This window comes from Echeneis naucrates, chromosome 17 (genome assembly GCF_900963305.1).
Source record: "Echeneis naucrates chromosome 17, fEcheNa1.1, whole genome shotgun sequence".
NCBI lineage: Eukaryota > Metazoa > Chordata > Actinopteri > Carangiformes > Echeneidae > Echeneis > Echeneis naucrates.
Window position 1 is genome coordinate 8,396,995 of NC_042527.1, and position 27,270 is coordinate 8,424,264.

General features: G+C 40.0%; 1 protein-coding gene across 4 annotated transcripts in view; it reads right to left on the reverse strand.

Moving 5' to 3' along the window:
* The window catches only part of st3gal3b (ST3 beta-galactoside alpha-2,3-sialyltransferase 3b), a 40,420-nt gene extending 19,038 nt beyond the window's left edge, over positions 1 to 21,382 (reverse strand). The window contains exons 1-7 of one of the 4 annotated variants that reach the window (XM_029524192.1): positions 21,249 to 21,382; positions 15,274 to 15,421; positions 11,277 to 11,339; positions 10,789 to 10,830; positions 9,213 to 9,255; positions 7,778 to 7,870; positions 3,212 to 3,306 (exon numbers count right to left, since the gene is read on the reverse strand). In XM_029524192.1, coding sequence (XP_029380052.1) covers positions 3,212 to 3,306; positions 7,778 to 7,870; positions 9,213 to 9,255; positions 10,789 to 10,830; positions 11,277 to 11,339; positions 15,274 to 15,382 — 445 coding nt within the window. In that variant the 5' untranslated portion in view covers positions 15,383 to 15,421; positions 21,249 to 21,382. Of the gene's footprint in view, positions 1 to 3,211; positions 3,307 to 7,777; positions 7,871 to 9,212; positions 9,256 to 10,788; positions 10,831 to 11,276; positions 11,340 to 15,273; positions 15,422 to 16,835; positions 17,283 to 21,248 lie in introns of those variants that run through there. The other 3 variants (XM_029524191.1, XM_029524193.1, XM_029524194.1) reach the window with 3 other exon arrangements.
* Positions 21,383 to 27,270: the final 5,888 nt, after the last annotated feature.

Genomic DNA, 27,270 nt, shown 5'->3' on the forward strand with positions numbered 1-27,270 from the left:
CCCCATTCACCCAAGCTAACGATCCTAATGATTAACCTGCTGAAGAGAGGCGAGCAGAGAAACAGCCCATTGTTTGGATGTGGTGTCGATGTCTGGCGTCAAGCATCACCCTGAGCAGCATAAACAAGCCCGAGGACCACACCTGGATCCAAGCGGGTGAAAAGTGAAAAATCACAATGGGCAGTAGACTCTTCCAGAGAACAAAATGGAAGCTAATTGTTATAAGTACACAGGGTAAACATTTCAACAAAGTATGTCTTGTGTTAGAGCCAGAGACAAATGGCTGTAGGTTCAGACCTTAGTCCAACATGAGACTCTCGAAATGACAAAAATCTTTACTGACAACATAGAGGAATAGCAGGAGCGTTGCATGACACATAAACACAGAGACATTGATGAGAAGAGTGTAGCCTAAACAATATAAAGACTTGTGTCATGAGAGAGTGGTATTTGTTAGCCTTTCACTGAAGGTTTATAGGCTTTATACTCAACATTCTAATGTCATGGTGAAAAAGCTAAAGCTAAATTATAATTTGACAGCAGTATGAGGGCTTCTACATTATAAAGACTGCTGTGCATGGACTGTAAATCTGTAGTGTATCATGTTTCATCTTAACTAACAGTTAAGTTGCATAACTGCTTCTGCGTCTTCATTTAATGGCTATCCTGAGAATGAAAACATCCCAATGTACGGCAGGCAGCAATCATTTATCACTTTATCAAATCCTATTTAATTGTGTATATATTTTTGATTATTTATCTTTTACATACATTTCTTATTTCTAACTCGTAAAAGCACCTTTGGAGTTGCACTCAAATCTCAAAAAACAACAATAAAGGTGATTCTGATATCTGATAATGAGGAGGTCACCAATGCTTAAGAGGCACAAGATTCCACAGATTGCACTTCCGCCTAACTTAGCTACTTTTGAGTTTTTATTTACTATATATATATATATATATATATATATTTTTTTTTTTTTTTTTTCATATTCTTTTTTTTTTTTTTTTGGGTCATTCACTATACTGTGTAACTATACTGTGTAACTATTTAATTCTTTGCATTCTTTGCATTTGAATTGCACCAACCTGCACAAATGGTGCTAAACATCCAGCCCGACTAATTGATCACTAGCCCCTATTATGACATCTTTCATCAAGGCCTCTTACAAGTAAATGTGCTTTTGGCCCATATGGGTAGTCAATGCATTCCATCAGTATTTTTAAATAGCAGCACAACTTTGCACATTTTCAAAGCCCTGTGCAGACCTGGGTGGATCATACAATGCTGGTGTTGTGATTATTTTAACAGTCAACATCAGCTTTTGCACACATAAACTTCCATAATCTTGTGTATACCAAACTGAGGGATACTTTGATACTACACACAGCTTCCTGGTGTTACAAACAACTGTTTCTCTGGACCTGAAGACAGGCAGTGACCTGCTTAGAGACGTTAAACTAAGCAGTTGAGCCAACTCTACTCTAAACTTTTTTCCTCAGCAGTTTGTGCCTGTAGAAACTACTGTAGGTGGTAAGATAATGGACATTACTGTGAGTACTGTCCATTACAAATGGAAGAAAAAGAGGCTAAATAACAGCTGCAAATACAACTAAACAAGTTATAAGTGGTGATATAAGCGCAAAATTGTATCTCAACTTTATACATTTGTCAAAATGTACCTAAGAAAACTGAGTTTGAAAAATTGCTTTTTAAGCAAACACTGTGCTTATAACTTCAGTAAGTTCACTTTGAACCTCATAATGAATTTACCGTCAAAGAATAACATTTCATATGCAGTGCACTATTTCACAATTAAAACTAAATATACTGAGTAACACGCATTCAGTGTCTGACTGGCATTCTGAAAGCAGCTTTTCTCTGAGACTGAATCATCACAGCTTTACTGTTCTCAGGCTATGGTTGAAATGTGCCAAAAGATACCTCCTGGCAGAAGAAAAAGTAAAAATAAAACTCCCACCCGCCGCCACCACCACCTCTCCATGTTCCCAATTTGGAACCCTTTGTGGAGCTCTATTCAAGATCCACACGTATCATCTCTCCACATGGGTACCACTAAAAGGGAAACCCCTCTACTGTCTCAGCCCATGGAAAAAACAGAAACCAGGTGTGACACTCACACAGGGAGAGCTCTTTTGATAATGATTTAGGCTGTGTGTGTGCGTGCTTGTGCATGCGCACTACAGTGAATGACAGCGTAGAACTTGCCAAAGCACAAAGGTAACACTCATGGTTCTTTTTGCTTCTAATTACTGGAAAATATGTGATAGAGCATGTCACTGAAGTCAGGTTAATGTTATCTCTTCACTTCCCATGATATTATGTGCTGATTTGATATCTGTGTGTGAAGATCATAGAACAAACTCATTGTGGGGAAACATGAACAGTTTCCTAGAAAATGAAGACTTAATCACTTAAAAAGGTTATGATATCAAACACTGGAGCGAGTGAATGGATTCCAAGTAAATTAATATTGATATAATTGATGGATGGGCATGGTACAGTAGTAGTATGGCTGTTATTGTACCACAGCGTGGTTAAAACAAAGGTAGTGACGTGATTTAAAAAAAATAATAATAATAAAAAATCCTAGAATGTTGCACAAGGAATGACAATTTTTGAGAAGTGGGTTTTTGAGTACAGCGCATTTCAAAAAACTAAAATATGATGTTATTTTGATTTCTCACAGTGCTACAATTTCTGCAATCAAGAGTCAGACAATTATTGATTGAAGACTGAAAAACATGAGTTTGGTTACTGCTTTTAACAAAAGACAGTAAAAAAAATTGTGTGTTATTATTTCATGATAACACGTTTGGAGAAATTTTGTGACTAAATGTGCAGTGATGAATTAGCCCTCTCACCACATCTTAACTAAGAACAGGACACAGTAACAAGCCTGACGGAGAAGGTATTCTGCCAAAAACACCAACCTTGGAACAATGACAAATGATGAAAAGTGCAAGATTGAGGAACTTTTTTAACTCTCCACAGCTGAACCATAAGAAAGAAAAAGCCATCAATATATATATTTATTTATTTATTTATTCATTCATTCTCAGCTTTGAATTGTTTTTTTTTTTTTTTTTTTTTTTTTTTTTTTTAAACATTGCTTTGGTTGTGATGCCAGCCTTGATTTCGGTTACGTTCAGTTTCAATCATTAATGGAGTGTAATAAATATTTCTTACCTTGCGTTTTAAAACCAAATGGAGGCAAGTAATTGCTGACTTTTGCTAGACGTTTGAAGTTCCGATCAAGAAACATGGGCGCTGGTTTTATGAACCTACAACGGAAAGAAGATATGGACAGAAAAGAGAGAAAGAACTTTCATCAGCAGAGAAACAAAATGGAAGAAATGCATCATGCTATCATGACATTACTTGATTAACCCTTTAGAGTAGGGGTATCAAAGTCAAATTCATAGCGGGCCAAAGTTAAGAACTGGGACAAAGTCACAGGCCAAACTCAATATTTATTGACAAATGAAATGCAATAGTGCATCTTTCCCCTTCTGTCCAGATATGTAATGTTGAACCGTTTCATATGGAAACAACTTCAGTTTTGTGTAAACATTGAATCTGGAACCAAAGATTAATATTAACACATCAACAATTAAATTTGAAATGAAAAGTCATATTTGTTTATTATGTCTCTGTATCGGGGTCCTTTCACATTCCTATTTAATGTAAAACTTTAAAAAAAAAAAAAAAAAAAACAACAGCCAAAAATAATAATTTCTTTCAATGAAAATTCAACTATTAACCGCTCATGCCTTGGAATAGAAAAAGTGCATTAAGACAACATTCATTCAAGCTCAGTTGGCCCTGATTTACTCTGATACAGATGGGTTCGAGCCTGATAACTGACATCTCTTCTTAGATGCAAGTGCATCACTGTCTGGGGTCAGGATCTGAGCTGAGGAAATCCTCAGGTTCATCATTTAGACGACTCCATCGTCATCAAAGAGGACAGTTGCTCACATAGACATGTGCTGCCGAACATAGAGAGCATTTGAGCAGCTTGGGCACAGAGTTGGGGCAGTGTGTCGGAGGAAACATGGAAACTGCAGCACCCACAGACTCACACTTTGACTTGAGCATGTCACTACACTGGAGTTCAATAAGCTCCGTTTTGAGGGTGGCTGGTGCACTTTCCACGTCAACTGCAAACGGATTACTGGGCAGTCAAAATCTGCGTTTCTGGGCTTCAAAGTTGGCAAATCACCGCTGAGTATGCAGAGTTTTTCAGCAAACTGCACTAGGCAACACGGCGGGTGAGACAAGTCTGTCCAATGTGCCTGGTAGAATGGATGCTGAAGATTGTAAACAGAAAGGGAGGGGGTGCTTGGCAGTCTCAGCTGATGCGCCAATGCAAAGCATTCTGGGATTTGTAGTATTTATGGTGTATGCGCTATATACTGGCGGGTCAGCTCTAAAACATATTTGGTATGATCTCGCGGGCCAAATATAATTATAAAGAGGGCAAGTTTGGTCCCACGAGTCCGAGTTTGACGCCCGTGCTTTAGGGCATCAACATCTGTTCATTTTGTTGTGCATTTCCCCTGTCACACATTTTCTCTGGGTCCCCCTGTGATCATGATGCTAATGTCCTGGGCAAAATGTAAGCTACTAAGTGACGAAAAAAAAATTTTTTGACTGTAATTAATCTAAAGACATCATACCTCCTGTGCCAAGCTAATGCGTTCAAATACCACCATACATATTAGCGAGGTAGCTCCAATCTGAGTCGGTGGCACAAGCTAATGCAATGGGCAGGGAGAGAGACAGAAGACAGCTGCAGTGCATTACCCATCACCTCTCCACCCAAGTCTAAATCATAGCTGACACATAGTTTTGATAAATCTGCCAAGACAACATACTCAATCCAGAAGGCTTTTCCTTAAATATTTTGTGGCAATAGTGTTTTTACAAACTGAATTAGCATGGAGGAAGTTGTTACTTAACAAGAACCTTCTCAGAGACCACAGTTTAACATATTAAATGCCTGTTTGCCCATGACAGAGATCACAGTTTTAAATACTTAAGCCCAGAGGCAGTCATCATTCCCCATTAAAAAAAAAAACAAGTCTGATATTCGAAAATATACCTCTCTACAATGTTTTTACTGACCCATGAACTGCTACTTCCAGCATCGCCTCTTCCTCATCCTGTGTGTCTGTAGAAGCATGAGTGTGTGCGAGTGTGTCCCTCTTTGATTAATTGCAGCACTAAAATCAAAGAAGCCATTTCCTCTTAGTCACGCCTGCGACCCAAGTGCTGGGCTACGTGCCACTTGTGCAAGTGTGGCTTCAGGATGGATGTGTGTTTTTATGACCTTCTGTCAAGCTGGGGGGACACCAGAGGAGACAGTTGTCTCTTTTGTGACATTAACATGAACGTACAGGACAGAAAGGAAAAGGCTGGGGGCTTTGGAAGGGGGAAAAAAAAAAAAAATCTATAAAGCTGGTGTATATTTTTTCTTAATGACAGAAGGACAGTTGTATGTCTCATTAACTGGAACCAGATCACCAGCAACATAAATCCTGCATTTTGTTGGGGGGCTAATGGTTGGCTGCCTTACTCATACACGGACACACAAATGTATGCTCTCTCCTGCCATGCATAAATTATGGGTACAACAGCTGACAGACTTCACTAACTAAAAAAGCCATTTACACTTAGAAACACAGGAGTCTGGTTGTACTTGCATGTCCTCACTTCTTTCCTCAGCAGGAATCTGGGATGACTTGTTACCATAACATGGCTATGGGCTCACAAGAAATATGTGGTGCTCTGAGGAACAATGACCAAACATGGCTGAAATTATTGGGAGGCCTTCCGGATAGCTTCAACCTCTTCTAAGCGCCCTAATCGGTCTTTGATACCCTCATTATCCTCCAACTTTAAAGCATAAGACTCAGGAAGAAAGATAGTTATGTATGGCTCTCTCGCCTTCTCACATCACCTGACAGGCGTTCACACACTAACAGACTTCTGTCCTGCCAAAACAAATGGAGACTCATTAAACCAAAGACGTTTGAGGCCATAAAGGGCTATAAATAACACAGGATCACTGCAAGTCACTGAACTCTGACCAACAGTCACTCAGGGACATCCTGACAAAGCAGAGGAGCAAGGGGCTGCCTGTTGTTAAATTAAAAGTGGGGGCTCCCAAAACAGCCAACAGGCAGGGACACATTGTGCTGGCTTCCTTTGCTGGTCCATCTCTCACTAGCAATATTTTCATAACCGTGCTGCTTCAAGTTCACTGCCAACACTTGATTTAGGGCTCCAACGCAAACAGTTTTGGGTAAAGCAGATGGGAGGGGAGGTGTGGAAAATAAATTGGATTCTGCAAGGGCAAGGGGCTCTGGAGAAGACAAACATGGAGGAAGCACGAGATGATTAGAGGGAGAGCCACAGGCCTCTGGGTTAAGTAGGTTTTCTCTAACATCTGAACTGTATGACACTCTTATTTATACAAAATGCTAACAAGAACACTTTAATTGATTTGTTTTTGCATTGTAAATATACAAACTAGGCTGCGATAAAAAAAAACAAGACTTCAGTTTGCTCACTTCCTTTCACAGGACACAATAAATCAAAAATGCACTGCATATTGTGTACATTCAACCACACATTCATACTTAAACACATGCATGTGCACAAACTTACACAAATCGCTGCATTAATTGTGCTCATTGACCTATATGTGACTGGGTTGAAGGTGGTAGTAATCACAGGGCTCCCAGTCGGGGGGTCTATGTTGTACAGAACTTTGATCCGACACGTGCGGCCGATAAGAGGAAGTCATTAAGAGGGAGGACATTGTTAACACATAGCCATTCAGCTAAGCAGAGGGCACTTCCATAAAACTACAGCAGTGCTGCAATTTACAGCCAACAGTGTAGATGATGTCTGTGTGCAGGAAAGTGTACAGGCAGCCAAGTAATTCAATACATACACACATTTGTAAATTAAAGTTGAGGCATATTGGAAATTGTTAGATGTTCTCATCTGAGCTGTATATCTTCAGGCAACAAAACTGTTTTTGTACTTGGAAACGAAGTTAGCAAATTTGCTACAAGTAAAAATTTTATTGAATAACTACTGGCTATTAACCAGCAATGTGGAAAACTGTCCTACTATTAGCTTAGCTCAAAGAATGCTAATGGAACAACGTACTATAGATTGAACTTAGATGGGTGCCCAATATAGGCGCAAAGAAAAATCAAAAGAGCCATCAGAAAGGCCATGGTGGATTGTGTGGACAGTGTGGGCTGGGTACCAGGAAGTTCTGTTATGAGTCAGGACAGGAAGTCGGCTAGTGTCGCCTCTAAGGCTCTAGGATATGGTAGGGGAAAGCGACCTTGTACTCGGGTGACAAAGGTTCTTTTGTATGATGGGGGGATCACAAGGACACAGCTGAATATTTGTGGTGGGGGAGAAGATGATAGAAACATGTTTGAAAGTGGGGGAGATTGTATAGGAATGTGGTGGCTTCTCTGTTTCTGAACCAAAACCCCTTAAGGCCAAGTGGGCTTGAGAAGTGACATAATGCATCTTGGTATGTTTGAGTAAAAGTTTTAACTTCTCTTGTCCTGACTTCCAATTAAAATTATGTGTTTCTGAAGTTCTCGATTGTACATGTAAAGACCTGCCTACAAGTTTAGATAAAGTACACTTGAGGACACCAATGCATTTCCACCCTGTTGATCTGAAAGTATGGGTTTAAGAAAAGCCAGTCCTGCTTACTTAGGGTAGATGGTTGTCATCTTGGCTGCAGCATATCCTGGCTTGCACACTCCTTCGCTGAGGTTGCCATACTTGTATGCCAAGTCCAATGGACTATACATTAACAAAACAGAGGAAGAGACATCATGATTTACTTCATATCAATTATACTGACACATTTCATAGCCTCAAAGCTGAGCTTGTCAAACAAGCTGCTTGAAAGATGGGGAAACGGGTTACTTAGGAAGTTGAGAGAACTCAGCAACAGCTCAGAAAATCACCTTTGTGTGTGGCAAGACAATGCAGAGAGGGCTTGTTCAAATAATCACACAGGCAAAGTAAAACTAGAACCTCTCGATTACTAGCACAATCATTAATAACCTGATGAATGCCATGAATCTAGTTCAAATAAACAAGGAGAGGGATGAGAGACCCATGTCTTAGCACTATGTGAGGCCCAAAATCTGGAGAAGAGGTTGAACTGTGGCCTGCTTGTGTTCAATTTGAAGCTCTCATGTTTACAGAATACATTTCAATACAGCTACAATGCTGTTGCCTTGCAGACAACTGATAGCCAGTTTCAAGTACCACTGGGAAGTGATTGCTAAGAAAGAAATCTGTGCTGCACTTTTCTAGTGGGTAGTCTACCAGTGGGAATAAATAACGAGTCTGAAAACTAATTACTGGCTTTAAGATAAATTGCACTATTGTGTGCATGTGCTCTACTACTATAGTTAATGACACTGTAGAAAGTAAGATGCTGTAGATAAACCTAACCCATGTGAAAACCACCATAAAGTGTGTGCTGACGCAGTGCTTATAGTGTGTCTGAAGAGTGTGGACTGACATGCCCTGTGAGAGCTGGGGTGATGATGGCAGCATATGATTATTGCCTATGTAGTAATAGTGGAGTGGGGGGTGTAGAGAAAAGGTCTTATCATTTCAGTTTAGAGCACGAGTGTCAAACCAAATCAGGGAATTACACACATATCAATTGACACGCTGACACAATGACAGTTTCATAATGACTAAAAGTAGCTTGTTCGCGCCCCGACAAACCACAGCTGCTGTAGAGCAAAAGCTAAGACACAGACTACATTTCCAGTCACACAAATTTCTGAATGTGTTACTCGACCCACTACCACTCTAATGAGAAGGTATGTGTTTATTTAAAAAAAAAAAAAAACAACAACAAAAAACCATCAAGTGAGATTTATTGGCTGAAGGTTTACAATTTCACGTGTCATGTTTCCCCATTTATCAACTAGAATCTGTGTGACAGTATTCACTGGAACAAGCAGTAAAACATAGCTAAACTAGTGGGAATTCAAGTCTACCTGGGAGTTCAGCTTATTTAATAACAAGTAACAAATATCCCATGAAACACAAAATGGAAAACCTGCTCGATGTCCTCAATTAAATTACAGCACTATTTATGAGAAAGAAATGTACTCACAGTTTTGTGTCCAACTGCAGCAGAAAGCCCTGCTTATCATACACTAGAAAAGACAGAAATAAATTGTTACCACATAAATCTGCAAAGCACTTAGATTGTACAAAATGGCACCTTTGTGGTGGACACTTTATAGAGCTGGATCATGAGCACGGGTCATCCAGTCTACATAATTTCAACTATCAGCCCATCAGCTGTAGTTAAACTGGCAAAACTTTCAAAGAGAAACCAAATGGCAAATGTAAAAGTAAAAGCATTAGAACATGTGACAAACAATTCAAGCGAGGTTAAGAAGAAGCCAGCCAAATAAATCTGTTGAATTTAAAATAAAGTTAGAAAAGAAGTTAAGAGATCACCTATGGACAACCAAAGGGTCAGCCGATAGGTGCCGGATGAAGTGTTGAGGTAGAAGACAGAGAAGCACAGAAAATAGGGAGAAAAATAGTCATGGTGACATGAGAACTTTATTATGAATTATTTAATTTAGACATCTACTGCAGTTTAATTCCAGGGCCTATCAAAGCAGTTGACATATTAAATTAACTTCTGTCTCCAAATTGCTATAATTGCATTTGTATGACTAACTTTAACATGAGCATTAGTTGAAAGTAAAACAAGTACAGTATTACTGCTGTGGTTGCGGATCTTGTCTTCACAGAGAAGCTGGAGGAGAAAGATGGGAATGCGTGACGGCTTGTTAAGGCTGAATCCAAGCAGTGCCTTGGAGGATGGGGCGACTTTGCTAAAGCAGCCAAAATGATTGTGTGTGCGCGTGTGCATTATGTTTCTGTTGAGAAGCATAAGGCAGCCAAGGGTGAATCGAAGGACAAAGCTTGGGAGAAATTATAGATGCAAGGATCTTAGCAGTAAGACAAACGGTGGTTTCTAGAAATTCAGTATTGGGCGCTGAAACTCCTGCAGGCTGCTGCATTTGCAAACAACTTGTTATCCAAATGAAACAACAGAGGGCAGTGTTGTATCACACTGCAGCTTCATTAGGGAAGTCGTAACAGCAAATGTGGGGCCATTTTTCAACTTCTCTACTTTATGAATGTTCTTTGAAAACTAATTCTGATAGTAATACATTTGGTTGATAGAGCAGATTACTCCAAATGCTGCTGTAGTATTGCAGGGTTTTAAGCTGATCTGTAATTTCCACCAATCCTATCATCAGGTATTGACATGCATCTTGGGTGATCCAGACACAAGTGGGCAGCCCCAAATACAGGTGTGAATGCACCCAAGATGCATCGAGGATACACTGATATCTCATCAGTTAGATCATTTTCAAAATGGCCTGGCCCATTCTTTTAGCAAACTAAGCAAGGCAGATGTAGGCAGTGCATTGTTGCTTACCAAAACAATATTATAAGACATATGCATGAGTTCATTTGCAAATTCAGCAGGGGAACTGAAATCTGATCACAAGTGGTCCTTTTGAGACCCTTTCTAATGCCAGGTTTGGACTGATGTGACCAGAGCTGACCACTTGTGATCGGATCATCTGAGGCACATTAATGCCACGTGTTAAAAGGGCCAGAGATGTGGACGGGTTAGATTGGTTGGGCTTCAGATGTACCTGAGCCTACTATTCGTCCCACGCTGATGTCTGGTTCCACCTCTGAAAAACAAGAGGGTCAGTCAGCAACGTTGGAGGGCACTGTTAATGGCTGCACTGGACTAATATACCCAGCTGCAAACGTCGGACATTTGAGAGTGAGAAGAGGAGGAGGAGGTTAGTAGCTTTAATCCCAGTAGGTTGAATTATAATTTTGTGTTTAAATTGTTATTCAAAGATGAATAGCCCAATGAAGCGGAAAATTAACTGCAGAAAACCTCCTTTGCGATTATATCGGACTGAATGAGTGAATGGTTGCCAACCTTTGATATTAAAACATACAACCTAAACACGATGATAAGTATGAGAAAGTGGTAAAAATGGAAAGCTTTCATTTTTTTTAATTAGCAGACATTTAAATTCCACAGAGAAAAACTCTACACCCCAGTTTAAAATTACCCGCTTCACCATAGTCACCCAGTGTAAAGGCAGGGTCTCTTTGCCTCTACCTGCAATTCTTTTCACTTCAGCACCTTTAGTCAGGACTACAGTTGTCTCTTCTGCATCAATCTCTGTAAACAAAAGGGGGTTGAGAGGCTGAAGTAAGACCATCATCACTGCGTCAGCTATTAATTATAAAACTGTTTCACAAGTGCAAAGTGCTTGTAATATTTTAGAAAGATGTTTTCCAAAAATCAGTTTCAGCAAAACATAGATAGTGGCTGCACACATGTACAGATGCACACAAACAACAGCGCACAGAGACAAAAGCAAACCAAAATTCATAATATCTGAACATATTTTAAGTTTTCATTGTGTTCAGACTAAGACAACTACTCTAGATAAAGAGACAAGCATAAATTCTGCAAATGCTCATTGCTGTACCAAAGTGTTTTCTCACAGTCTGCAAGCACCATACAGCCTTCCTACGAGAGGCCTTCTGGTAGATCACATTGCCCAATTAGTAAACCTAAAACTGCTTTTGTTGACTCTTTATATGGGTTTCACCACAGCTCTGAGACAAGAGAAGGAAATCCCATGTTGAAAACCAATCTGGGGCCATGAATATTTAGAGCACTTTGAGCAGCTGTCGATCTCACTGCTGAAGAAGTACTGAAATAACAGGGGCAAGATCTTTTGAAGGCTTATTTATCATAGTTACGATAATGGGATGAAAGTTCCAAAGACTTGATTCAAAATGGCAAAAGTATAACTCTACTGAATCCCTCAACGCTGCATAGTTGTTCTGACAGATGTCTTTCTGTTGTCACACATCACCAACATAGCACCTCATTAATGCTTAGCGGTCATTCCTACAATGCTGCACTGTTTAAGACTTTCTAAATTATCTCCAAACATAATAGCTGATCAAAAACATTTGCTCTATGGTAATTGAATATATTGTCACTCACAATAGAAAATTATACAGAGACTTCCTGTTTTCAGAAGTACACAAGTCGCATAAAAAAAACAAAAACTTTTTCTTTTCAATGGTAGTTTCAGAGCTAAATGAGACTGAAAATGAAAACCTACTAAAGACATGAGTCAAAAAAGGTAACAAACCCTTGTTTTTCAGTCAAATCAATCTCTGTGTTAACCAAGAGATTTTCTGCAAAGATGAAAACAACTAATTACACTGAGCAGAAAAAAGAAGATGTTAATGCTGATGGGACACAGGTAAAGTTGAGTTGGTTTTCTTTCAAACAACTGCTTGAGCTCACAATTGTCACATGAGCTAGCTGTGAAGCTGATTTTCTGGGATATCATGGCAAAGTCAGAATAGAGAGGGAGAGAAAGAGTGAGAGAAGTGGGCACAGGGAATTCTGATTCTCACCAAAAAAAAATAATAAATAAATAAAAATATCTACAGAATTCCATAATGATCTGATCAGTGACTGGAACCATCACTTACGTAAGTTTGGATTAATAATATAACTGGAATTGATAAGAAGAGCAGGACAGAGCACAAACCCTCTCCATATGTGACCATCTGGTGGATCAATAGTGTGACTGGTTAAATGAAGCCCACAACACTTTGTGCAAGAAGCCAGCTTGTCAAGGCAAGGACATGTTATAAAAAAAAACAAAACAAAAAACAAAAACTGTACTAGATCAGAAAGGCTCTGTTTCTGCGTCAATACAGTTTGTCATTCAACAGTAGGTACACTGATCTTTCAGTGTGTATTCTGTTTAACACAAAGATTCAAACAAATAAGCACACACTAATGCCATAATGCCAAGCTAGGAAACAACAAGGGACAGCATAATAAGTGTCACTGATGTATGTAATGAGAAAGCTGTAACCCAGCTTCTAGCACTTTAAAATCAAGAATGATGGAGAGATTATCTACATTTGATCCTCTCAGTGAGACAATGTAGCTTGGCTGGCCAGTGAGGCAGGCAGGAGAGACAGTCCACATGCTCATCTTCCCCCTTTGACCCTCTTTAAGCCAAACATCTGGCACCACAGTGCTGCAGAAAGCCAATATTTCTCGATGCAATCAAAGCGCCTCTCCTTTTCTGAACCATGACAAAAAATAAACTACACTCTTTCCACTCTCTTCACATCAAACAACATTGTGCAGTTATAAAAATAAACAGATTGCATATCATTTCAAGCGAGTGCAGGTGACAGGACAAAGTTGAAAGCCTTTCACTTCTCTGACTTGAACTTATATTAATGCTGACCTAATGTAAAAACAGCAAGAGAAAACTAGAGCATTGTCATGGGAGGGGGGAATTCTGTGAACCACAGTCAAGGTAATTTATTTATCATTGATCAGTCAAATACACAAAAAGGCTAGTTAATGCAAATTTTGTAAAATAAACAAACAAAAAAAAAAACAACAAAACAAAACATAGTCTATCTATCCACACACCTTCTATTGCAAATGAATAGGAAAGTGTGTCCAAACCTTTGGCCTGTGCACACGCGCACACACAAAATTGTGAGACAATGCAAGTCCAGTGCAAGTGATTAGATTCTGAAATCCTAAAGTTTGACAGGACGTTGCCTATGCCCAGAAAAGGGATGGGTGGGTTAAGGCAAGTAATGTCACAATATATAATAATGTTTTTGTAGTTGTAATGCATAGATAACCTGAAAGTGAGCAAATTAGTACACATTGCTTATGAAATACATTTTTAAATTGTTTCTGTGCTGGCTCAATGGCTTTTTCAGACATCAACATTTGTTTGGGTCTTTTGGCACACATCTCTCTTACAGTAAAGTCTCATGTTGAGACATAACAGAACACTGGGTCAGACAGAAAAGGAGTGCTTGCACAAGGGCGCAACAAGTGTCACCAGAGGAGACGGTTCTGTTTTCTTACATATCTCCCATCTCAAATGTGGATATTTTGCAGGACCAAATTTGTCCACAATTTAAATATTAAGGAGTAATTTCACGGTCTGAACAGGGTTTGTGAGAAATATTCCTGCCAAAACAGATGCTGGTAAATATAAACTGAGGACAGAGGCATGCAGACTGATAAGCCTACAACAAAGCACCAGTTCTGTTTTCATCCTGAATCATACCATCAACCAGAAAATTATTCTTCTACTTCAGATCGGTGTTATATATCAATGTATTTTTGCTTCACACAGGCAGCATTTAGGGGTCAAAAAGACCTATAAGGAGTGGGTGCATTCAAGAACACTAATCCAAATGAGATACAGTTAAAAGTAAAAAAGTATTTAAAAAACTTTAAATACTTAAATTTAAAAAAACAACAACTTTTAGGATATCAAGGACAACAAATTACCCAAGCTTTACCCTCGAGAGAACGAGTTCAGAATCAGAATTCTTGCCAAATTGTCCCCCTTGCTAGGCCCTCAGTCTGTATCAAAACTGTGATATTTGTGTTCTCTGTGCCAAATGTTGCTCCTTCAAAATGTTTACTCAGAACATCCTCTCTGTAGGAGGCACATGTAAGGGGGGAGGGAAAAAAAACAAAAAAAACAAAAAACACTTTTAAACAAAATCTTTTAGCCCCCTCTGCTGGACTCTATTAGCTATTTTCCTGTGCAAAAAAGTATGTCATAACCACGCTCAGCAACGTAAAGTAAGTATAACATATTCACACTTGGGTTTGTAGTCTATGTGGGGCTTTCTGTGATCTGTGAGACATCCTTGATGCATATGCTCATTTGAAATAGCTGAATCCAATGCTGGGTGTACAAGAAAATGGTCTGGTTAAATGGAAGAGAAAACTCATTTGATCAAGGATGCAACCAGAGCTTGCAGCATCAACATATTGGATTATAGAGCTTAATCTCAATCCATTAGAAGAGTCCCTTCTCTTCTAAAAACAAACGAAAAAAAAAAACAACAACAACAACAACAACAACAACAACACTACACACTGAAATGAACATACAAGTAACTGGCAGTCAGCACAGCAAGGCAAGCGGCAAAACAGAGACAGATGTCAAATAGACTTGCTTCATAAAAACAGACGGATGGTCATGAATTACTGTTACAGTTAAAATAGTAATGTCACTTACGAGGCTTCTGGCCCCACACATGCAGATGTAGCTTCCCAGAGGAGTAGTAAATAAAGCCAAGGACCAGCATGGGGCACAGGACGAACAGCAGCTTGTGTGTGGGCTTCATGGTATTCAGTCATTCACATGGCACCATCCAGGTCATCCCCTGAAGTGAAAAGAGGGCAGAGGGATGTCACATTTACACGTCCACACTGAAAAATTCACCTGTCAGCAGCGCAAACACAAAACTAACTAACCAATGATGCAATAAATTGCATCGAGAGACAGCTCTCATTCATTTTCTCATTTTTGTGGGGAATCTTGTTAAAGCAGAATTGAAGACGTTAATGCTCTGTTGTAATCCTTTTTTGTTGTTGTACAGTTGATACAACACCAACTGATAACTACCAAATATTTCAGTAATCACGTTTTTTTCCACAGGAAACCACACCCTTACTGTAAAGCAAAAGCATGACAAGTATCGACATAATGACATGACAGATTTTTTTTATATTAACAGGCTCTATAGAGACTGTGCAGATTTCCTCTGATGTAAAATTATTTATGTTTTATCAAATTCAACGTGTTAACCGGCAGTTCTATGGCTTTAATACGAACAGAACACTGCTAATCTTACATGAAGTAACCTTATGCCAGTGAAGCTGCTGTGACTCCGATCACCACGTAGTTCATCTGCCCATCACTTCTGCAGCAGCTCTGACAGTACAGGGACATAAGAGCAGCGTACTGAAGGGCGAGGGAAAGAACAAGGCCACAGCACGCTACAAACGCATTGAAGTGGCTGGTTGTTTCGAAGTGAGGCGCACTTCGTGGTTGTTTTAGGGTTTTGGGCAGAAGCTCTTACATCCCATTACACTGATCTTTAATGCCCGGTGGCCGAAGCCTCGGACTCGAGGCCACGACTGTGTGTTTATTTCCACTCGGTTTGCTCGGAGATGTGAGCGACGCGCTGGGGCTTGTTAGCAAAACAAACATAACGGAACTTTAAGGTCCAAGCAGCTCAACGCCACGGCTGTTTGTCCTCAATACAATGGCCCCTCACTGATAACACGGGCCCCCTCCTGCTTTCAGCCCCCCTTTCGTCTTAAAACGACACAACACAATTGGCCAAAGGCTGGCGGGACATTTGCAAACACAAGACATAAACGAAGTAGGGGAGCACGGCGGGATATATGGAATGAATGTTAGCTTGGGTTAGCCAGACGCCATGCTAACACCGCTACGTCGGCAGACAGGAAAGCTCCGTCGGCGGGCCTTCACCACTGAAACAACACACGCTGTGTCAAGACTGGAGCTCAGGGAGACCAGCAAACAACACAAAATAAGTGGCCCCAGACGTTCAAACGTGTAGGGTAAATAATAGTGGACAATGCTGAGGGAAATCTGCCTGATGCTGAAAGGATCCTCCACCAACAGTTAGCCCCCTTCCCAAACCCCCGTCCCCCCCTCCAAAAAATAAATAAATAAAAGAAAGAAAACCCCACACAATTTCTACCGACTAACACTCGACACAGCAACATTTTCCATTTCCAGTGAATTGAGGCGCTTGTAGACATTACCTTTACTTTCCCCAGGAGTCATTGGCTGAGAGACAACACCGCTCTTAGTTTAAATAATGGAGTGGTCGCAACGCCGGCCGTGCGGTCCGCTCAGTCCAAGCCATCCTGACGAGATCCGTGAGAGCAGCCGGGTCTGTCGGCTCAGGACCGCCGTCTCAGCGGGTTTAACTCCGAGAAGACGCCCTCCCCCCGGTCCTCACACTCACACTATCATCACCATCAGCAGCGGCAGCTCGACGATGAAGGCAGCAACACAGTCCGCCGCCGACGGTCACATGAGGGATCTCTGAATTACGGTATCCCACTCAATGCACCTTTTCATCTGCCCCCCCTCACGTGGTGCTGCTGTCTGCCCGTCAGCTGTTTGCGTCCCATTGTAGCACGATTTGTTCCCTGTATTTATACACCTAGTATACACCTAGCTTACCCACTTACACACACACACATCCTGCAGTTAGATATGACAGTCCTGGCTCAGATGCAATAACGTGTTGATCTGGCTGCAGCCAGCACTAGTGTGTGATTGATTGCACAGGTGAGAGGCACATTGCCACCCCAAAGCCAGAGATCAAAAGAGCAGTTGTAAATAATATTAACAAAATATTGATATCGTTATTTTTTGAGAAGCACATAAACGTTTAAATCCAGACGGCCCTTCCCGTTTAATTACTCTGCTATTCCATGTTCAATACCTGCTTAAATCAAAGTCAAAGAGACTTCAGTAATGTGGACACAGTGTGGAGCGCAATCCTTGGTGGTTTTGGAAATATTTGTAAGTACCCCCAAGTAATGTATGATTGCCTTTACAGGAGTAAGCCCATTTGCCTAATGATTGGTTCCTCCCAGGGTGAAAATGTTCCAGTGCCTGTAACTGTGTTACAGCGTTGTGGTTTATTGCTTCCAGAAACTAGGCAATATGTTTTAGTATGTAAGTGTTTTTCCAAAACATCACGATATTGCAGGGAAGTTGACGTTTTGGATGTGAAATGCTGCACTTCACCATAGAACGGTGACAAACTGTCGGGCAGGCACGAGAGCTGGTTGTCTCTATGAAGAACAGTGAAAAAACTGGATTTTTAAAATTGGGGGATAAAACTGAGGAATCCAAGCAACTAATCCAAGATAATGTTGCAACAGAACCATAAATCTACTGAAGCCATGGACACTGATACTCCTGTCACTAGACAGATTCAAACACAGAAAAACATCTCCCTCCCTCCATGTTTGTGGTAGCTAATGATGATGATGGAAAATGTATAAAGTCTTTTGGAACTTGTTAAAATATTATGTCAGTGAAGAATAAGGTCACACTGTGCGTGCCTTCTGCAGTAAATCACTGCATGTAAAATACAAGCTGTCGACTCATGTTCCTGTCATGCATGTCCAGTCAAGCTCGGATTCGGTTGTCTCTACCTGTTTGAGGTGGCCCTAAACAGTTCATTGTAAACTGAACGTGAGGACTCTGAGGGATTTATACACTGATCATCCTCTAATTCCACTTTGTCTATCAACAATAGAAACTTTGTTTAGAAAAGATGAAAAACTTGTACTCTGTTCGACAAAGGTGGTTAATAAACATTACAGACTTTCTTTGTCATCCACACTCCCAGTGCAGCTTCCCCATAATGAGGTTGGTCATGGAAGATTGATTTATGGTAGCAGATCTGTAGTTGTGTCCTTCACACCTGATCAGGTTACCCTGTTAATTAATTTTTCCTCTCAGAACGTGCATCTTGTTTATGCCCTGACATTTATAAGGCCTCATATTCGACATAAGCAGTTACCAGGCAGAGAGCCAAGATAAAAGAGAGTGGCTGGGGATGTAGAGGCAGCATTGTGCTTTTGCCCTGCAAAGAGTGGGGCAAAGAAGCATGCCGATCTATTAATATTGGATCAAGCAGGAAATACAGTCTGTTCACCCACTGTTTTCCATCTGGGGTCAGGAGATTAGCAGGAGCCAGGAGAATAAAATACACACACAATTAAATTCACATGCACATGGTCACACACACTTAGCCTGTAGAAGTGTAAAGTAAGTGTGACTCCTGGTGAGTTGGCAGCATTTTGTGGCCTTTGGCGCACAGAGAATTAATTTACATTACACTTAGACGAGGGAATGATCAATGGCCAGAGAAAACAATATAAGAAGATAGCCTCCGTACTCTGACCATGTCTTGGAAGCACAGTGTTATTTATCTGCCAGGATAAATGGGCATGTTAAAGGGGAAAGTGTCGTTTGTTTTATACATCTATACATTGTAATGCATTTGCTTCATTGCACATCCTAAGTCTAGCTGTCAACAAGAAGCCCCATCAAAATAATTTGTTCCCACAGGCCGAAAAATATGTTTCAGTAATTTCTCCATACAGTTTCCATGTGTTGACGCCACCGTGCCCCATTGGTCTGAAAACTGTCACACGCAAAAGTTGCATTGATTTAGTCTTGGGTGACACATCTTTCGTAATAACAAAATTATGTACAAAACGTGTACAAAACTATAGTGGGAAAGCAACAGTGAAAAAGTTATCAAGGAGGAAGATCCCCAGAGACTGTTAGCCTCATTCTAAAATCTGTGTTTACGCCACCATCCACCGTTAATCCTGGGTAATCAATCCCATCTTTCAATGACTCACAAACCAACAACGACTTTTGCTGTTATTGTCATGCAGCAAGGAATGCTGATCCAGATCCCTTACATAATAACAGGAGCACCAAACTGCTCAATGCTCTCTCTTCCCATTAGTTTTGTTTATTTGCCATGCCACCAACCATCATGACACCAGCTACTTTTAGATAAAGTGTAGTCTGATCTTCATCCAAGTTACAAACGCAGACAAGTACAATTCCCCCTAAGTCAATGTCACACAAAAACCTTTCATTTTAAAGCCTTGAAGGAATTAAAGTAGATTTTTTTGGAGATGATCAATGTGGGTACACAAAGACCACAAAGCTAAGGGAGTATGTGCACTGATGGAGGTGCACAGAACAATTACGACATTGTGGCAAGTATTGTGCAGAGAGTGTGGTTGAAAAAAAAAAAAAAGTGGCTTGCCCAATCAGATCAATGCCTGAGCAGGCAGTGGGTATTCAGCAGCAAGCATTAACTGTGCTGACAATCCTACAACAATACCATAAATACAGTCGTTGATTATTGCTAATCGTCATGTCTATAAGCTTATTTTAAAGAACAGTAACTGAGACATCATAGTTCTCCAGATTGAAACTATTATTTTGTTTAATTTAGTCAATGAAAGTTGCGTTATGCTGCTGCTTTCTAATGCTTATAGAGAAATTCTGAAACATTTATTTGCGTTCTTTCCAAAAATTAGATGGTTGTGTCCACTTTGGGAATGTTCAGATCTAACAAACAAGATATGTCTTTCGTTGAGTAGTTTCACTCATGTTTCTTTGGGCTCCCTTGGGCCTTTGATTAAATTTTCCCCATCATACAGATGACCTTAATTGACATTTTCTGAGTGCACCTACTGATTGTGTTGTCTGCATTTGGGTGAAGTTATCTGTGATTCCTAACCAAAAAAAAAAAAAAATCCCCCCCATTAACCTCTTGCAACATAAGGGGCAGTTAGCTGGGTCAGCATTATCTCGTACAGCAGAAAATAAACACCATGTGTCCTGCTTGGTCCTGACTAATGGTACACAGTAGTTACTATTCCAATCAATACAGGGAAAAAAAAGAGTTGGGTTATCAGGTGTTGCTGAACAAAATTAACTTGTGATGAGAAAATACAACAATTTAAAAAGGAGCTGCTCATCGTTTTCAAAAATGTGTTTACTGTTTTCCTTTTTTTTTTTTTAAGCAGGCATACTCATGACTTTGTTACAGTAAATATGACGCTCCTACACAGATATGAGTATCCATCCTCACTTTTACCCTCTTTTCTAAAACCCTTCAAAAAACTCTGTAAGTTCAGGTTCATTGGAATAGAATATGTATGGCTTTCTTATGCACTTCCTGCAATATCACTTTTTATCTTCCTGAAGTGCACCAACATTTATTTTAAGCTCCACAGGGCCAAGGTCATTGATCCGTATGCCTCCAGAATTCTTGTTTTTGGTTGGTCTGCACCACTGTAGATTCTGTATATGCTGCAGACGATTACATAAGAAAGAGAATTCCTACATAAACAGAGAAAAACATTTATACTGTAATATATTTTTTTGATATAATATGGTATGATTGGCATAATTTCCGCCTTTAAAATTCTCTAATTCTTTCAGCTTTTGATCATTTATGACAGTGCATGACTTAACGAATATATCTGGTCAGCTGAATGAGGTGAGTTTGCTTTCTTTATTGGAATATTGATCTGCCTTTAAATATTAAACCTGAAATTTTGTGGAGAAACCGTTTGGTTGTTGTTGTTTTTAACTTAAGTAAAAACAGACAATACCTTTTCAGCAGCAGGCATCAAGTCCTTAATCCAAAATATCAAAAAGACAAGTATGGAGAACGGCTGACTTTCCAACAAGAGCTCTATTCCTAAAAGGGAAAGGAACATGAGTTCTGGCTGGTGCACAATCCGGTCACTGTCCTTTTTGCACTCCCTTCAGTTGCACTATATACAAACAGTGCAACTGCATTAGTTAACCAGTGGCAAGACAGGAAGCAAAGCTATGTGGTGTGTGCAAAATACGGACAGCAACTCGGAGACATCAGCTAAAGCAGAAGTCCCTGTTGACTGTGCAGCATTATTTCATAACGTTGCTGGGGATTGGATGTAGTGGAAAACAAAAAGATAAAAGGAGAAACCTTTGTACCAGAAAGTAGCAAGCCTACTACAGGCTTGTTTAAATCAGATTATACCGTAAGAGGCATTTTGTGGGGTCTGTGGCTTTTGCCCAGTTACTTGCATGTTTGCCTAAACAACAGGAGCTTGTTAAAAAAACTACTATATTTGTATCTAAGTTAACTATATACTTGTAACTAGCTGAAAGACTTTGAAATGCTCTGTGTAAGTCAGTAAACAGGCATTCTATTGCACCTTGATCTGCATAAGTTTCTATTATAATATTTGAAAGTTATTATTATAATGGTAAAATGGTAAATGAACATCCCCCAGGGAGAATTCCACCAACCACAACAGCATGACTATGCAGACCACATTTCCTATTGTGACTTCCACATTAATTTAGGTTCACTGACTGCAATCTCAATCTTGTGACACTGCCTCCTCCTGAGACCTCCATATTCTCAAAAGAAATATAGCATTTTGGAGTTTCATTTGGAAAAATTGCATGCATCCTGACACAAAATTGGTTTTGCTGATTGATTGATTTGCTGCCATCCTGTGAGCACATTGGGGCAAAAGTAGAGTGCTATGGAAACACATGGTCTTAGATAGCTGCTGTCTGTTGTTTAATTAGATGACAACAAGAGGAAGTTCCATTAGAATAAAGCAGTCCACTACTTTTCACACAAGTTTCACAAGGCACAGTGAATTTATTGCCAACAAACAGGATGCTTATGATCATTCACTATGGCGTCAGCTTCATAAGCTGTGAGCAAGTTCAAGAGACACGATAACAACAAAAGGCTGAGATGAACAAGTAACACAGCAGAGCTATATACATCTGAGCAGAACATATTTTCAGATATGTGCAGCGCGTGTGAATATGTAGCACATCCAAATGCCAACTGTCACATTAACAGCAAAGGCAAAAGGAGCTTTTGAGTCAATGTGGCAAATCCACTTAAATATGCAGAACGTGCTGCTTAATGTAGCTGTTAGTCCGTCATCTATCTATGCATCACTCTATCACCTTTCTCACCCCCAGCCCAGACTTTCTGTCTCCAGCACTGCTGGAAACACACTACCGTGTGAATGTGCACACACTTGGTGTTTGATGTGTCTTTTCAGAACACCTATGTGGGTATAGGGGTACTTGCACTGGCGGAAGTGGAAAGAACAGTAGTGTGATTCTGGCAAGTATTGCGCATAAACTTTGGTTAAAAAAAAGATCTTGCTCAAGATCAGAATAATGCCAGAGCAGGCAGCAAGATCAGAATAATGCCAGAGCAGGCAGCAAGTATTTAGCATCAAGCATGAATTGTTTTCATATGTTACATCATAACAGTCATTTCCATAAGACATGCGCTGTCTTTTTGCAGTTCAACTCTTTTCTGGAGAGGGTTTTTCTTACCAAATGAATTGTGTACTATCCCAAAAGAAACTGCTTCTCCTGCTGCTGTAAGATGTGGGTGAAGCTGCATGAGCCTTGCTTTTCAGAAATTCCTGAGTTACACAAGTCTGCAATAAATGAGAAATTAAAATGCTTTATTTTATTTATTTTTTTATTCCTGTTATCGTCTAAAGCCATTTACTTTGATGACTTTTATGAGACTCATGCAGAAATTCAAAATTAATATAATTGGAGAAAAAGCAAACTGCTTCACAGAGGTTGAAGACAACCCTCATTTGTAGTTCACTTCACTTGTGTAACCATGCTGGTAATCCTGCAGCTCTTAGTTGGGCTCAGCCTTAAATGTTGAAGTATGAAACTGTGGCTCCCTGTTAATGGACAAGTGTCTTATTTCTAACTGCCATGTAGACCTTAGGTTGAAAATTCGTTTGAAAGATTAATGTGAATGTGGGAATCTAAGCAACAAAAACACAAGAACCAGATCAAAAGCTTGAAATCTTAAAATGTAACCATAATGGACGTTCACATTCACCAGCAAGCAGACAGAAAACACAATTTTACAGTGAAGTAATCTTTCACTTAAAAGTAAGGCACCAGTTCTGAGTAAAGGATGTGAATCTAATCAAACAGAAAGTGTCTATTAATGCAAATTGGAAGCTACAAAGAACGTTTTATTTTAAACCAGTCTAACGCAGGAAGAACACAGCTTCCTGTTTTTGCAGGCAAACACCCCGTACTGCGCTGTAGCATCAGCACAGTGGTTCTGCATTGCACCAGCATTTATGGAGTCAAAGGTCTCTGATCTTGCATCAGATTAAGAAAACCTGTATGTTTTCAAAGCATGGATGATAAACTGGCAATTTTGAAATTTGAACAACTGCAAACTTGCTCAGGAAATGTGAGATGCTGGGTAGGAAAGGGAGGGGTTTGATTCACATTCAGTTTTACATTTTTTCTCTCAGTGTAAATGAACCTGAACCCCAACAGACTTACGTACTTCCATTTTTATGGAGATATATTTCCCACACAACTCTGGTGAGCTTGAAACGAATGTCACTCACTGAGTTACTGATGAGTTACTGATGCTACACCCTTACATCTTACAAACAGACATCCATGAACTTGTTCATACTAGAACTTGCACAACACGGAGACACACACAAGTTGTTAAGGGGAACAAGCTCAGTCAACCTTCGGTTAACAGCAACATTTGAAAATCTAATTTGTTGGCACAAAGTAACCTGAGCTGCAACACTTGACTATCATGTGAGTGGTCAGACAATAATACCCTCCTAACAGAGTGGGCTTGAGGGAGCCATAGCTGCTGGGCCACAGACAAGGAATGAGAGCTGGGGTTGGAGTCAAGTCTGGGACTCAGACTGAGACATAAAGAGGAGACGCGAAAACAGTCATTGAGTCATATGCTTGCATGTTCCGACTCCTTCACTAAACCTTAACTCTTGCATCAGTGTTAATTCCTATATTACCTGATTTGTTTTTGGCCTTCATTTTGAAAAGTGTTTCTGGCGTCTACACAAATCTCAATTCAATAATCGCTCGACTGTAATCTCCATCTCCTCTCTTCAACTGCTATTGGCAAATATCTGCCGCTGGCTTTTTAGGTCCACTGTGTTTGCTATCAAGTTTACCTAATGTTTGGTAAATGGTGTTGAGAAAGCATACCAAAGCTTTGCTATCGGAAGAGCTGCCGGCAGGTGCCAAGAACAACGCTCATGTGAGTACGGAGGGTGAGTCAAAACAGAGGCTGTTACACCAACGCAGTCCACCAAAGACCCTAAGTATACCCTAGTAGATTGGCATGCAAATTATCAGTTGCATTTCTTCAGGCTCAAACTGAAGCTCTAAAACAACACTTTACAATAATACATCTCCTCCTGTTTTCTTTTGGCAGCAGTGTAGTTGGAAATCCTACTTATAATGAATGTACTGTCACCCAAGGCTCCAAGGCTCTCATGCTCCACCAGGGAAACTGGGACTATTGTCCGATGAATTCACATGATCCTGGTGAGTTCATCATATGCCCAAACCCTACCCCACATAAAAAATGCACTTTGTTCTTTTGTGCCTGTGCATATTCTCACTCATCCAGGTCTTAGTCATACCCAGCCAGCAAATTAATCGAACGCAGCTGGACTTACAATGTTTGTCAAAGACAAACCTGAGAAAGCATGGTCAGATATTTGTTCTTTGTGATGAGCCACTTCATTGTGTCAGATCTGTTGAGTAGTCCTTAACCACACTGTGGCTCTTTCATTTTGTATTAATCCCCACCCACTCAAGCAAAACACCGGTGGCAGCAGATAATAGCTCAGCAAGCCAAAACGAACATCTAATTAAATATTTAATCATGCAATGCTGACTCATGGAGTTGTGTATCCAAAATAAGAGACCTAATACTCTCTGTGAAACACTCCTCAACCTCCCTAAACAAAATTATTTAATTAAATCTTCATCTTCATTCAAGTCCCAAAATTGATAAAACCTTTAATGTGACCAAATGGAGGAAGTCTAGAACTTTGCACATTACCACTGACTTCCGAGGCTTATGGGGTGAACAAACAAAACAACTCAAGGAGCCACAGGTATCAGATGAGATGCAGCCGGAGCGAAGGTTGGCTTGGCAGATGTTTTTCCCGTGTGTCCCGTGTGAGATGGAACAAGCGCAAACACAGCCAGCAGACGTCTGCTGTAGGTGGTAATCTGAAAGTTTGTGTTGTTCTATGTATGTCTGCATGACGTAGCTATCCGCCCACCACTCTGCTGCTACTTCTGCTGCCTCTCAGCCTCAGATCATTTCTCAGTACAGTTTCATGACCTAAAATAAAGGTAGACATTTGGGTTAAATCATCGTTAGTAAGACACATCTCTTTTATCTTTTAAAATAAATTAAATAAATCCATTCACTCAAACTTATTTACTAAATTATTAAATCAATATAAGATTAAAAAAAAAAAAAAGTTCAATCCAGGTTTGACCTTTGACTGAGTCAAGATTGATTTTTATTAATAGAAACAAAATTTGAATCAAAATTAAATTTGTGTGACTAACTCACAATGACTGTGGTGATTTAAGCAAAATAAGAGGTTTAGGCCTCTGTTGGCGCTGACAATGGTAACTTTTAATGTTTATCAGATTTAATGTTTTCATTTCTGTTACCATGGTGACCTAATAAGATTTGCTAACTACAAACACAAAGACCAGGATGATGGAACAGCAGTTCCCATAAAGTATTAAGTTAAAAAGAGCTCAAGTTTAGCTGGATAATCCTTGCCCATTATTTCAACTACAAAGCACTAGCATGGCTAATAACTACTAAACTTGATTTCATTCACTGTATGACCATGACCATGACTAATTTCATGTTCACTGAGCATACTTCTCCTCTATAAAGCATAAAAGAAAAGCAAAAATTCTTTGGAAATGCTTTCTCTGGGAAACTGCTATCTGGGGAAAATACACGTTTCATTGTAATACAAGTACCACTGTTTCTGAAATGAACCTTTTTAAACAAGAAGCATCATATCACACCACCTGATCCCATGGCCAAAACCCAGGTTAACACACACCAACTGTGGCTTCACCAAACGGAATGTGCCAGCCTACAAAAGGGAAATACCAACTCTAAACTGTCACAGGGGCTTTGGAGGAAGTGAAGCAGTATGTAAAGGTAAAGTTGGCAGGATGCTTGTAACTCAGTTCCCAACTACAAGTCTATTCTTTTTTTTTTTCACTGAAATTTAAGCAGAATTTTGAGATGACATTCGTAATAAGGGAAGCACAAAGCAAGAGAAATGAAATTTCTCTCTTAAAGGGCATTTATTTTAACTCACAAAGACCCAGCTCAAAAACTTCCTTGTGGCATTACTGAAACAGACATTTCAAGACATTCAACTTCACATCCTTTTTAGTGAAACATAAACTTCCCCTGGGCAAACAAAGCATACTCTGTGCCCATGGCTAACGTCTGTCAGTTTTATCTCTGTCTGTGTATGTGTGTTTTTTTACTTTATCATTTTTATTCTATCCATCCATCCATCCATCCATCTTCTACTGCTTTGACATTTCTGGGTCTCGGAGGCTCACACTGGCTGAGGGCGGGGTACAAGTTGGACAGGTCACCAGTCCATCACAGGGCCAACACACAGAGACCAACAACCACTCACACTCACACTCAGACCGGCGGACAATTTAGAGTCACCAGTTAACCCAAACATGATGACTTTGGACGGTGGGAGGAAACTGGGGTACCCG